At 42.8% G+C, this 12,830-nt stretch overlaps 1 protein-coding gene across 1 annotated transcript; it reads right to left on the bottom strand.

The window, feature by feature from the left end:
* Positions 1 to 390: 390 nt before the first annotated feature.
* On the bottom strand, positions 391 to 12,242 carry sgcg (sarcoglycan, gamma). Its single transcript, XM_070970518.1, has 8 exons — positions 11,979 to 12,242; positions 7,824 to 8,025; positions 7,051 to 7,155; positions 5,437 to 5,524; positions 4,466 to 4,585; positions 3,312 to 3,384; positions 2,887 to 3,010; positions 391 to 1,867 (listed from the first exon to the last, which is right to left on the bottom strand). The coding sequence occupies exons 2-8, from the start codon at positions 8,016 to 8,018 to the stop codon at positions 1,700 to 1,702; spliced, it is 873 nt and encodes a 290-aa protein (XP_070826619.1). The 5' UTR covers positions 8,019 to 8,025; positions 11,979 to 12,242; the 3' UTR covers positions 391 to 1,699.
* Positions 12,243 to 12,830: the final 588 nt, after the last annotated feature.

Here is a 12,830-nt window from a genome sequence, read left to right as displayed (position 1 = left end):
TATATGGCTGATGTCATGAACAGAATCGTTATATGTAGTTAAGCATCAAGGGAACAAATCTTGGCTGCAGCAAATACACATTGGAACCTGTTGAATAAGATCAGAAATTTTGTAGGCATGAATCCTTTTGTGTTTGTGCTGATGATCAGACCATCTGTTCTGTGCATCCTGGTGGCACTGCACAGCTTTTCCACTAGAGGGGATTAGAGAGCCAATAAACATGGTTAGGAAATGATCAAAACTCTGTCCATGACAACTTTAGTGCATGGCAGAGCATAAGAAATGGTGGAACTTATTAAGATCTGTAACCATAAGATTTTGGCAAGAAAGCATGAGACCAGTTTTCTAAAAACAAATATATGAGAATGAACAGCTCTGATAGACACATCATAGAAGAATAGCACAAAGTTTATTCAACATACAAAATTAATAAATACACATTACACACTTTATCAAAATATGCCAGAACATAGGTGAGAATGTATCTACACTGACGATGATAACGCAACCCCATGATATTTTAACTATGATAAAAACCTGTCCCGGAGATAAATTGATGCTAAGCTCAGTGTAACTATTATTACAAGAAATTGGCTTTTTTGATGTAGTGAACTGAAAACATTACAAGAGAGGCTAATTTTGTTAATCACCTGTCGTGCATACTGTGTAAAAAGAAAAGAATGACATATATGATGCAAAAGGCAAAATAATCCCATTATTGTTCCACTCAGAATCAGAAATTCCCCACAACTAAAGAAACCTTTGTTAAACCTGTTTTATTGTTGTTTGCTGTTGCTGTGCTCAATGGTAATGTAACCCTTGGTTGTGAATGGTTATTGAATACACAGAGCAGCTTACTTACTAGAAAAACTATCTTGTCACTAATGCATAATTACATGCTTATGCAGGGTTTCAAAATAACACAGGCCAAACATACATAATCTTATAAACTGAAAAAAAAAACATAATTACACGTGTTACCACACTACTAACACTTTATAGTACCATAAGGACGTGGTATTTTAATTTCAACCCTATAAAGTAGTCAAAATAAAACAACACATCTGTTGCCTAGTGTTGTGTCTGAATTTGACTGACAGAAAAAATCTATCTGTAAATCTCTGAAGTGATTATGACAATGACAAAACATACCAGCATTTCTCTACTTTTCCCTTCAATTAAATAAAAACATGCTAAAAACTACATACCAAGGGCTTGTAAACCAAAATAAATATTTCAATAACATTCTGACAGCATTTGAGAGATTTCTTTCTTTTTATCATTCCAAGCCCTTGATACGTGTCACTTTCATTTATTGCACCACAAGATAATATTGCATAGGATGTAAGCTGTTACCAGCTCCTCATTGCCCAGCCATGATACTGTGTGTGTAAAAAAAATGTCCACAAAGCTCTGATGTAGATAAATTTGGAACTGAGTGTCAATTTGTTTCAGTTGAATAGTTAGAAGTTCATAAATGCAACTAAAAGGATGCATTTCATGACATCTCCGACATGTACGCCAGCAGGCATTTGTATTTTTACAGGCCTCAAAGTGCCAGTGGGATCGAGCACTGAGAACATCATAGATCCACTGTAGTATAAAGATTAAAAAAAAAGATATAAACAGTTGTGCTTGTTGCCTCCCAGAAGTTACATCGACTGAGAGATGGAAAATCGATTACCTTGTCAGAGTCTCTCTAGCAGTCCTGATTCTCACTGCAAGTGGAGGTGACCCCAGCCTTGGACAGGAAGAGCTTGCCGCTGGGACAGACGCAGACCTCATAGAGACCCTGAGCATTTCCAGAAACCCCTCCTTCACTCAGGGGCAGGCTTGGCATGCGCACCGTCTCAGCATCCAGCACCAGCTGCACAGTGTGAAGAGCAAGGACGATACAAGGAGAGCAACAGAGCTGCACTGAGACAACAGGGTGGTATCACTCTGCTCCATTCTTTCCACTCATGGCGAGTGCATGCACACATCGTGGCACATAGTGTCGCAGGAGATAGAAACTGGTCCATAAGGAAGATAGAATAAACAGAATGTGAGCCAAAGTCCACATTTAAGTGGCAGAAAAACCCAGAGAATATGAGCAGTCAAATTAACTTTTACTATTATCCAGGACAAGTTCAGTGCAGATTAACATGCAGCTCTCTCCCCCACAGCAAGAAAAGAGAGATGAGAGTGTGCTCTAGCCTGCAGCAGCGCTGTCACATAAATACGCTGGGAATGAATTCAAAAAGGTCAAATAAGTGCGTGTGTTACAAATGCTTTACGTAGTTCAGACAGTTAGCAGCACCACAACAATTACCCAGCCCTGATTCAGCCAGAAGCAATCACTAAAACTCACTCTAAACATGGAAACTGCAAGCCACCACAGACTTACAGAGCCCAAACAAATGTTTGGAAATTTCAAAAGGCAGTTAAGTGATTACAGCTTACAGATGAGTATTTGTGCAGCTTTTGGCTTTATTAAGAACTCCTTATGTGCTGGAAGTCCAAATATTTAGTGTAGTCTAGAATAATGCCAATTCTCACTGTCAGTACTTTACCTTTACAACCACAAGCAACAGACAGATGTATGGCACTTTTTACAGCAAATGTTAAACGAAAGCAGAACTGTTCTAACGAGCACTCTCAGAGCAATCTGTAAGTTATTTTGGACAAAAACGTCCAGTGAATGGAAAAAGCAGAGCTACTGTCAAACTGCACTCCAATAAGCTTGTGGATGAAAAGCTCCCAGGTGTGACTGTGAGAGATTATAGCAGCTTGAAGCAGAGTGTTGCTGAAAAGCATACTGTGTCTATATTCCCTCAGTAGTCACAGGAAAAAACAGCAGAAGATGGCGTGTCTCAGACTTCAGAAAGTGAACAGTGTTTTCCTTACCAGTCCTATACTCGACTGCAGGATAACATCCATGTTGGAAGCAGCATCAATGTTGCCAGCCAGTGCTTTAATGTGAACTCCTTTTGGTGCGTCAATACTGAGAGAGCGAGTAGGAGACTCCAACCTAAAGCAACACAGCTTCACATTATACAAGTACAGCTTCCATCCAGAGTTTGTCATTTATTAAACACTACTTATTTAAATCTTTAAAAATCTGAAAATCATATCCTCTTACGTTTCATTTTGCACAGTATGCAGTAATGACATGCTCAAGTGTCTTGTAAAAGCTTATTGTTTTGTATTTCTTTAGTGGATGTCGCAAATCTGCTCACTGCAAGATAACAACCTGATCCTTCCACAGAGTCAGTCTTCACATATTACCCAATAATATGAGCCCAACAACACAGGATGGCTGAAATGCTTACCTGAGATCTTTGAAAGGTTCAGATCTCAGCAGGGGCACTTCTACTGAATGCTGGAACAGCGCTCCTTCAGGACCTGATGGAGAAAGAGATGTGCACATTTGCATACTTCCACTGAGATTGAGTCAAAGTATGTTGGAGAATCTATTGGAGTCTAAAGGCTACTTACTGAGGCCTGTAAATACTTAGGGTGAATCGTTGTTTTTACTTTAATGCCACCAGTAAGGTGACATTTTGCCTTTTTGTGGAATATCTAAATAAATATTACATAATATACTTTGTGTCTTGTGCTAATTGGAAAAGGTTAGCATGCTAAAATGTTACACCAAGATGGTAAACATGTTAAACATCGTCTGCTTAACATCAGAGCGTTAGCATGCTGACATTAGCATTTAGCTCAAAGCAGCGCTGCCAGCATGTAAACTGTGTAATGCTTCAGCGTGTACAGTTGGTTTTTTGAAAAGGGACAGTGGGCTTTCTGCTCACTTTGACTGCTGTAAATAAAGCCAGAGAAGAGAGGAGATGGATTAGAGGAGACACAAGAGGTAAAACTGGATCCTCCAACAAGCTGTGCAGCATGTGGACCCAGCTGTGGTGGATGTAACCACTCCACTCACAGTGGGAACAGGAGGTTTGTCTCAAGGATTTTACTAAGCAGCTCCTCTGCTGCTGTGTGCTGCTGTCTGTGGATTGAAACAACCCCAGGCATAATGAAGCTATCAGCTGACACTCTGATCGAGATTAATCAGCCTGCGCAGTGTGTGGTCAGCGACCCACATCACCATCAATACACACACTGGACTCTGAGAGAGAAAAGATAGCCAGGGATGGTTCAGCCTGATATTGTAATGCTTCAACACTTTGTTGAGAAATATTAGATACTGTGTGGTGCTGAGCTCCTGACATTCATTTATATGTAGGTGTACTTTAGAGATATGCATGCACTCAACTGCAAGACATGAATGACCATGAAATAACTGCATCCGTCTTTGTCCTTGGCTGCTGGATGGATGCACAGATATCTGCCATCAAACCAAATTATTCCTGTCGAGTTAACATCTGTTGTCAATTCTATCTTTTTCCAAATCTGAAAAACATTTTCGCCGAGAGGTGTGCAATTTTTCCAAGGAAACAGCAGGTGGCAGGCGTCGGGATACCTGTAATTCGTAGTTTGTCTGGTCCAATCACAGCCTGGTCGCCATCTGCGGTGAACAGCATGTTGTCATTGTGGGAGCTGATGAGCAGATTTTGAGTGTGTCCCTGAGCCTCTTTTGGACCTGCAATGACAAAAACAACGACAGCAAGAATATCTGAGCTGGTTTGGCAATATAACGACAGAATCAAATCTTTCTCCTCCTCATATCGCCTAATGAGACACATTCATGCTTTACTATGTGAAAATCTCAACCTCCTCACATGCATCCGTCTAATGAAAAGAAATGTGTAGATTAAACATGCAAATGAAGGAAGTAAATGAACAACCCCATTTCAGCTCTAACAGAAAGGTAACATATCTGAGGTTGTTTCACTTTACCCTCAATTACATCAATGTTTCCAGCCCTGGACGAGACAAATCTAAAGCAGGTAGATCAGTCAGTGAGATATTTAACCTGCTTCAGCACCTACAACTGTGAACCGGCATGTAATCTTCTCTAACAAGCATTTCACTTTTATGCACAGGGGGCAGAGAGGATGCAGGCGATGCTTTTTATGGCTTAATGATCAAGGACACATAACGGCACCATGGAACACAGCAATTAGTTGGGTCATTTGTTGCCCTTTTAATTATGACAAAATACCCCAATGCAGCCGTCGGTGAGCTATAAAGGAAGCACAAATACGATCCACCACAGGCCTCGGGCCTTCTGCGTAATGCAGCATGATCCAGAGGCAATGGGAGAGAGAGGAGTGTTGCATTTAATGGATTTTAAATGGAAATCTAAGAGATTATAAATGGAGAGATGGCTTCTTGTCGCTGTTAATGTTGGATGAGAAATAGCTGCAGGACAAGTGCATGAATGACTTTACTATTGCCCTCATACATCAATGGGATACTTTGTTATGCATGAGTGCCATACTACTGTATGTGTCTCTCTGTGTCTGCATGTGTCCTCTTGCAGGCTCTTACCCACAGATATCCTCCCTGTGACATTGCCATTTTCGTTACGGGCATTAAGCAAAACATTTTCCGTTGAGTGCACCAGAAGTGAAGAGTCCTGAAGAAGAAAAAAAAATCCATTTTAGCATGTTGTGTATATCCAACTGATATGCATTTGAAACACAGCAATTAAATTATCCACCACTTTGGTCCACACTGAAATATCTCAATAGCTCATTTCTGGAGTCTTGATGTTTTGTGATGTTTTGTATAAACATTGATGGTCCCCAGTGGATGAATGCGACTGACTTTCATGCTCCTCTGACTTTGTCCATAGTACCATCATGATGTTGACGTGTGGTTTTTAGTGAAATGTCTCGACAAGTGCTGGATGGATTGCTATCTAGCATTATCAGGTTGGTTTATCACCAATGCCTGCAAAAGTAATGACATTCCCATCAGCCTCAGCTGATCTTTGTGGCTTTCCTTTAAGCAAATGTTGGCACACTAGAAGTCTCAACTATGGGATGGTGAATATGGTAATATGGCAGTATGGTCTTATACCTGCTGAGTATCAGCATGTCAGCATTGTCCTTATGAGCAGGTTGGCATGCTAACATTAGCATTAGCATTTGTAGACTCTTCAGATTGTTTGAAACCACATACTGATTGTAGACCAGAGAGCAACGTTTCACAACCTGAAAACCTGTTGTTCTTATTAATTTATTTAGCTTCAAAGTCAGTAATACAGCATATACAGCCTTTATACATGATGCCTTATTAGACAGTGGGACAGATTTTTTACACAAATATTAGCAGAGGATATGACACCAGTTAATTGAGCAAGACATAACTGAAACACATTACTGAAAAAGTAAGCTTTGATAAAATGTGTAAAGGAGGCAGCCTGAGCAATAAATCCCCACTGTTACTTTGGAGCTGTAAGGAAGGCCTGTTTATAAAAACGATCTAAGGAAATAACTTTGACATCGAAGGCGAGACGGTGGCTCACTAAATCCTGAATCTCATTAGAAATCCATAGAAGACATTAGAGAAAGTGTCAGTCCATAAATGAGGGATACATTGCCTTTTTAATGAGGCCTATAAAGAAGAAAGAATGCAAAAAAATGCTGCTATGAGCAAGAAAAGCCATAACATGTAAACAACTGCAGCAAAGTGTTCCCATCTGCTGCTGGCAGGCGGGCCATAAACTGCTTTCTACCACAAATATCCCCGAGGTTAATGGGGAGCTCACTGCACCACCACGTGCACTTGGTGGGACTGCCAAATCCAGTTCGCTCTGACACATCTCCCAAAAAAGTACAGTCAGAAATATGCAGTTCACTCGCTACAGTTGCATAAAAACTGCTCGAGTGTCAGCAAAGAATGAGATTCAGATGATATCAGCACGTGCTGTCTGCATAGATCCAACTCACAATCAAGCTCCGTAAACAGTGAAATGAAATAATGGCCGGGCTGTCGGCCCATTTAACGGAACAAACAGTAGTTTGAGAAGGAGCTGCGAAGATGACAGAGGAGGGAGAATAGCAGGAGGTAGAGGGGGAGGAAAAGAGGGATAGCAGAGTGAGGAAGGATGAGGGAAGAGGAGCAAGGAAAGCATGTGTGTGTTCCTGGTTATCTTACTTCTCTGGAGTGGATCTCCTCAGCGTAGACGGGGAAGAGGAACTCAGACTCTCCCTCCTCCAGCTTCACCCCCTCTGAGTGCACCTGCAGGTGTCCCATCCCGTCCTGCAAGCAAAACGAAGACACGCATACCCTCAGATAACGATACATCAGAGCCAGATTAACAGGGAAATGACAATCTGAAAGCAAAGCTGAATAAGTGACTGTAAATCAGCTGAACGGCTGTATTTGCAAGGTAACAATCCCCCAAAAATGACAGGTTAGGAGGTGAGGAATTCTGATTTTATCACCCAAACACACACAGCAATGTTCCCTGTAGAATAAACAGGCCAGTTGCTTTAGCATTCACAACTGTGTGTGTGTGTGTGTGTGTGTGTGTGTGTGTGTGTGTGTGTGTGTGTGTGTGTGTGTGTGTGTGTGTGTGTGTAGGTTTGTTGTGTCCCTTTTTCTGCATAAATCCACAGTTGCCATCTGGACTTGAGACAAAAAGTTGACAAGAAACAACAAACAATTAACTGTCCTGTTTAAACAGCCAAGTATCACTTAATGAGTGATAACACTACTGCTAATAGTGGTAAGCAGGGTCACTGGGTCACTGTGGCGGATACACTGTCAGAATTAAAAAATACTAATAATATGAGGAAGTGACACCGATCACTACCATAATAACACTGAGTACATAGAGGAAAGCATGGAAGGAAGAAAGGGGGCAGAGGAGGGGACGAACACTGGCCCAGCTGAAAATACACCCTGTCAAGGTGAGTCATGCGTACCGTGTTGAACCACATCACCCTGAGGATCCAGATGGTGAGGGCGAAGTTGACCACCAGGATGATGATGAGCAGCAGGACAAACAGGTAGAGGCAGCGTTTCCTCCAGCCATAGATGCCGATCTTGTAGACGTGGTCGGGCACCGACCTGGGCGAGCTGCTGCCCTGGGTGGTGGTGACATACTGCTCCCGCACCATCTGCTGACTGGGCATGACACATGAAGACATCGGGCAAGAGAAATAGATGTTAACAAAAAAAAAAAAAGGACATTAATCTGGCATGGCATGTCAAGGAGGCGGTGGTGGTTTGCCAGGGATCAGAGAAACTTTGGAAAATAACCACATGTAAAATAGGTCAACTGGCTGCACAGAGAGAATTACTTAGACAAAACAACACCATATTTAAACCTGCAATAAATGATTTATTTTGTTTATTTGTTACTTGGGGATAGTAGAAAGAAGCTGTGAATGCACTGACACTGACACATCATTGCCTTTCTTTATCAACTGTTGCCTCATTACACATCCAGTGGTTATTTTTAGCTCTGTTTTTGGTCTCCACCAACTCCTGAGGGGAACATTTGCCACTTAAGCTGCTAAATGCTCCATTATGTTCCCCAGCAAGTCGCTAACTGAGTCTGTGTGGTGTTTGGTGCTGTGCAGGTAGTGTACGGCGGGTTTTTGAAGAGTTCATGCTAAAAAAAAGTTGTCTGCTGAACGACTCTATGAGAGTGATGAGGGTGAACCAAAACAGTAACTCTGTGGGCCAGAAAACCCATTAAGCATCAAGTAAGTCTTAAAGCCTACAAACATAGAGACTAGAAACAATATTGTACATATTGCACTTTCATTTTGTGCAATCTAGCTGAAGTTTGAAGAAGATTTGGAGAGAGAATTCAGATTTCAGTGAGGTATCAGTAGCCTGAGTCAATACAATGCTGTAATATAAAAGATGGTAAGCAACAGTCCTTTCATATGGGTTTGGTCTGAGGTGGATCCCTGCTTTCTGAGGTATGCCATGAGGCCTATTTTCATATCACTGGGATAAAATCTGGATTCACTATGTTTAATTTGAGTATTTTCCTCAAGCCTTTAAGTTGAGTTGTATGCAATGCACACTGCCTAATTCCCCCCTGTACAATGCCTTGTTCACACAGTACACAGTACATCATTCATGAGGCCAGAGCTTGTGCACATACTCAGTGGATATCTGGCTCATTGTGCCAATGGAAAATTTGACTGAACGTCCAGCAGTTTTTCAACAAGGCAAAGGAGCAGACCACTTATTACAGAGCAGAGGCAGCCCTTTCTGGCTACACAGCAGCAGGCTATCAATGACAAAAACCAAGGAGATGAATGTCAGCATATTTCAAAACACAGTCGTTTTTGTCGTTCGGTTTACGTGGGGGCAGACGGAGCTGTAACTGCAGGGCTGCAGCACCTGCAAGTGAGCCCCCCAGTCAGCACATTTGGACCATCTGACACAGTGACAACAGGGGACCCTCGGGGACAGAGTGACATGGAAAGTGTGTTCGAGCGCAGTGGAGCCGAGGACCGCACAGCCTCATGGGGCTGCAGAGAGGAGCCGTGTCACTCTCTATTGAATAATCTGAATTAATAAGCAGATACAGGCTGGAGAGAAAGCTGCTTTCAGGCCTGAAGAAAATGCTGCCAGTTGTAGATTATTATGAGTCAATAAAACACCCAAAACAGGCAGAAACAAAGACAGACTGCAGCTTTCTGCAAGCAACAAACCGCTCCAAATCTTCATCAATAGTTTAGGGCTGTCGCATCTCAACTTTATGAGAAAAGTTATCTGAACAAAGACGTATCGAGGCTGTGTCATCAGTCTTTTCCGAAGCTGGCAGGGCTCAGGCTCCCGTAGCCAGGCTGATTTACATACAGGACAGATGTTGGGTCTGACTGCCACAGTAAAGGTGTATTCCATCATGTTAAAGGAGCCACTTTTCAAACTAAAAAGTCAGTTTTCTTTGACATTACCAGATGTTCAGCTGGGAACATCATCCCACTGTGTGACACAAGGAGAAAGGGGCTGATCGACAGTGATATGCTGCATATATAAAGAAACTCCAATAGGCTGTGCTACTGTAAATAATGAAGCAAACATCTTTCTGCCCTCACAGCATAGGGTGATGAATAAAAGCACACACGCTCGCTGCCGGTGTCTGAGCTCTCTGAGGTTCAGGGAGAGACCTTCCAGGGAGACGATAATAAAGGCCTATAGTCTCCATGGCTGGTTTCTTGCTGTTTCTAGTAAACACAGGGAGGAGACGTGTTGGCACATCAGGCGGAGAATATTTCTATGACCAAATCCGCCTCTCTGGAGGACCTGTCACATGACCTGCAAGCCCAGCTGTGATGAATAGCCCTTGATTCACAACCAAACAAATGAATGTTGCCTGAAAAAGGAGAAAAAAATGAGGAGAGTGAAGGTTGATAAGGAGCAAGTTATATGAAATGGTCATTTTTTTTAATCTCACCTCATTTATATTTATCAACCATACTTGTGAGAATGAGTCTTAATGACTAATTGAATTTCTGCAATGCAGCAGAGCATCAGCAATTTTTAGTGAGGGCATACACTACAACATGGCATTACTCAGCTACTTTTGTGAATGTGGATTCAGTTATTTTTGGCATATTTTCAAGGGAATTTTCCACTGAGTCTCACAAAAGGACTAAGATTAATCAGTGTTAGTTAATTGGCCAACTCAAATACCCCCACACTATACCTATTAACACCCACAGATCATTTGTGTGTTAGCATGTTTGATCAGCCCACGCTGCACTTTTGGCAAATGAGCAGCGAGGATGAAAGAGCTCTGGATTTCTTCATTATGATGTTAATGAATTTGATCTAACCCAGTCTAATTACGTTAAATGAAGTCATTAAGAGGCTTCCGTACTTGAGCAGCAGTTGGAGGAGGAGGAAGCAACTTTAAGGCTTGATCTTTAAAGACGCCTTCCAGCTCCAGTTTCAGCGTTAACCACCAGCCCTCAGCCACAACTGGTGCTTCCATAGCAACCCAAATAAACACTCCACGAACAGTCTCGCCGCTCAAGTGCCAGGAATGCTCAATATATGGGACTTTATGGTCGGAAAGACAGTGTGACCTTGCAGACACGGAGAGAAAATCAGATCCACGCCTGCATTTTTAAGCTTCCTGGCGATAGAAAAAGTGGGTATAAATGAGATTCTCAGTTTACAACTTTACAAATAAAGCTTTCTATACCACAGGAGATACAACTAAATGCAAGATTCAGAGACACTGTAGACCTCTAACACAGTCCCAAAGCTGCTTCCAAAGATGAAGAGCACTTGGTTCAGCACAGTTAGCAGGGCTATTTATTCTTGGGCACCATCTCAATTAACCTTAAACAAGTGATGCTCCCTGCCTGGCTCTGTCTCTCTCTCTCTCTCTCTCTCTCTCTCCCTCTCCGACCTCTGGATGAGAGCGAGAATCCACAGGGTCCGGCTGTAATTGAGAATCCAGGCTTCCCTCTGAGCTGAGGCTTGACCTGACCGCACGCCAAAAGTTTCAGCGAGTCAGGAAAGCTCAGATTGTTGTGCTGGAGGACGTTCGAAGAGGAGCACTCAGAGGAGCTCGACATGTGGGGCGAGGAGCAGTCGAAGGCTGAACGCAGGGCTGCAGTCTGTGTCTAGTAAGTGGCACCACTCTGCTGTGATGCCTTAACTTCTAAAAATAGACACACAGCATTGTGAACTAAATTTAACGCACACACGCTCATATACACACACACACACACACTGCATGGGTGTAACTAATGAGAAACAAGACACCAGACTCCAGTGTCTCACTGTTTAATACTTCTGTGGCTGAACTATTACACATAACACACATAAAACATTAGTGAGGTGCTCTTCCACAGAGTTATTTTTGTATGCCAAAATTGTGGCCATGTATGGTAAAACTGCAGCTGGCAACCAGAAAAGACTTTTTCCAAACCCCACGCTGCTTCTGTGAGGACTACAAAGTGGCCAAAGCACAGCACGCGTCACACAGAAACTGAGGAAAATTGAACAGTAGGTCAAAGGTTGCCAATACAGAACATTTGAGCATTATCTTAAGAGGAGGATTAGGAGAGTGACCCTGGAAGAAAAGGCAGACAACTCACCGTTGTGTGTTGAGGCACAGCGGTCCTCTTCCCTATGAGACACTGAGCAGGGCTCGAGCTGGTACGAGCAGCTTGAGAAGCAGCAGCGCTTGAGCTCCTCACACGTCTGTCAGCCACTCAACAGCTGCGTGCCATAAATCCAGCTCTGGAAGCGCCCTGACTAATCACCACGAGACGGCGCTCCCACTCCCCTGCAGACCCACTCTGACTCTTCCCCTCTGCCTTTTTAGCCTTCCTGCAGACATTTGAATATCACCAGTGTGTATCTGAGAGTGAGAGAGAGAGAGAGAGAGAGAGAGAGAGAGGAGGAGGAAGAAGAGGAGGAGGAGGAGGAAGAGAAGGAGGGGGGAGAATTAACCATCAGTGGAGAGGTTCAAGCTCACACACACACTCACTCACTCACTCACTCACACACACAAAGCATTCAGTTTGTCATGCATGCCAGTGAGTCACTTTCACTGCCCAGCCCAAGGCTTCAGTGCAGTCCAGTCCAATTCAGGACGTGAGTCATGGCTCTCAACACAAAGTGAAGCTGGTGTTTCAGATAACTGTGCTGGGTGACAGTCAGCACGACGGGGAGGACCTTGAGGAGCGCGGTTAGGAAATCAGAGTGGCAGAAGAGACAGGCAGCAAACAGCGTATTAATAGAGAGGAGGGGGTGAAGGTTGCAGTTGATGAAATGGAAATTGTTTGAGTCATGGTTTTGAATTATCTCATTTACATGATTCAGCTCATTTTCAGAACTTTCCAGGTAAGCAAATATGAGTAAGCCAAGGTCGTCCTTCAGTATTACTACAATAATCAATCCATGCTGCTATTAACTATTAACACACTCCTGATTTAAAAAAAAAA

This window comes from Chaetodon trifascialis, chromosome 9, assembly GCF_039877785.1.
Source record: "Chaetodon trifascialis isolate fChaTrf1 chromosome 9, fChaTrf1.hap1, whole genome shotgun sequence".
NCBI lineage: Eukaryota > Metazoa > Chordata > Actinopteri > Chaetodontiformes > Chaetodontidae > Chaetodon > Chaetodon trifascialis.
The sequence above is the reverse complement of the archived record's forward strand: the minus strand, read 5'-3'. Positions and strand labels throughout refer to the sequence as shown.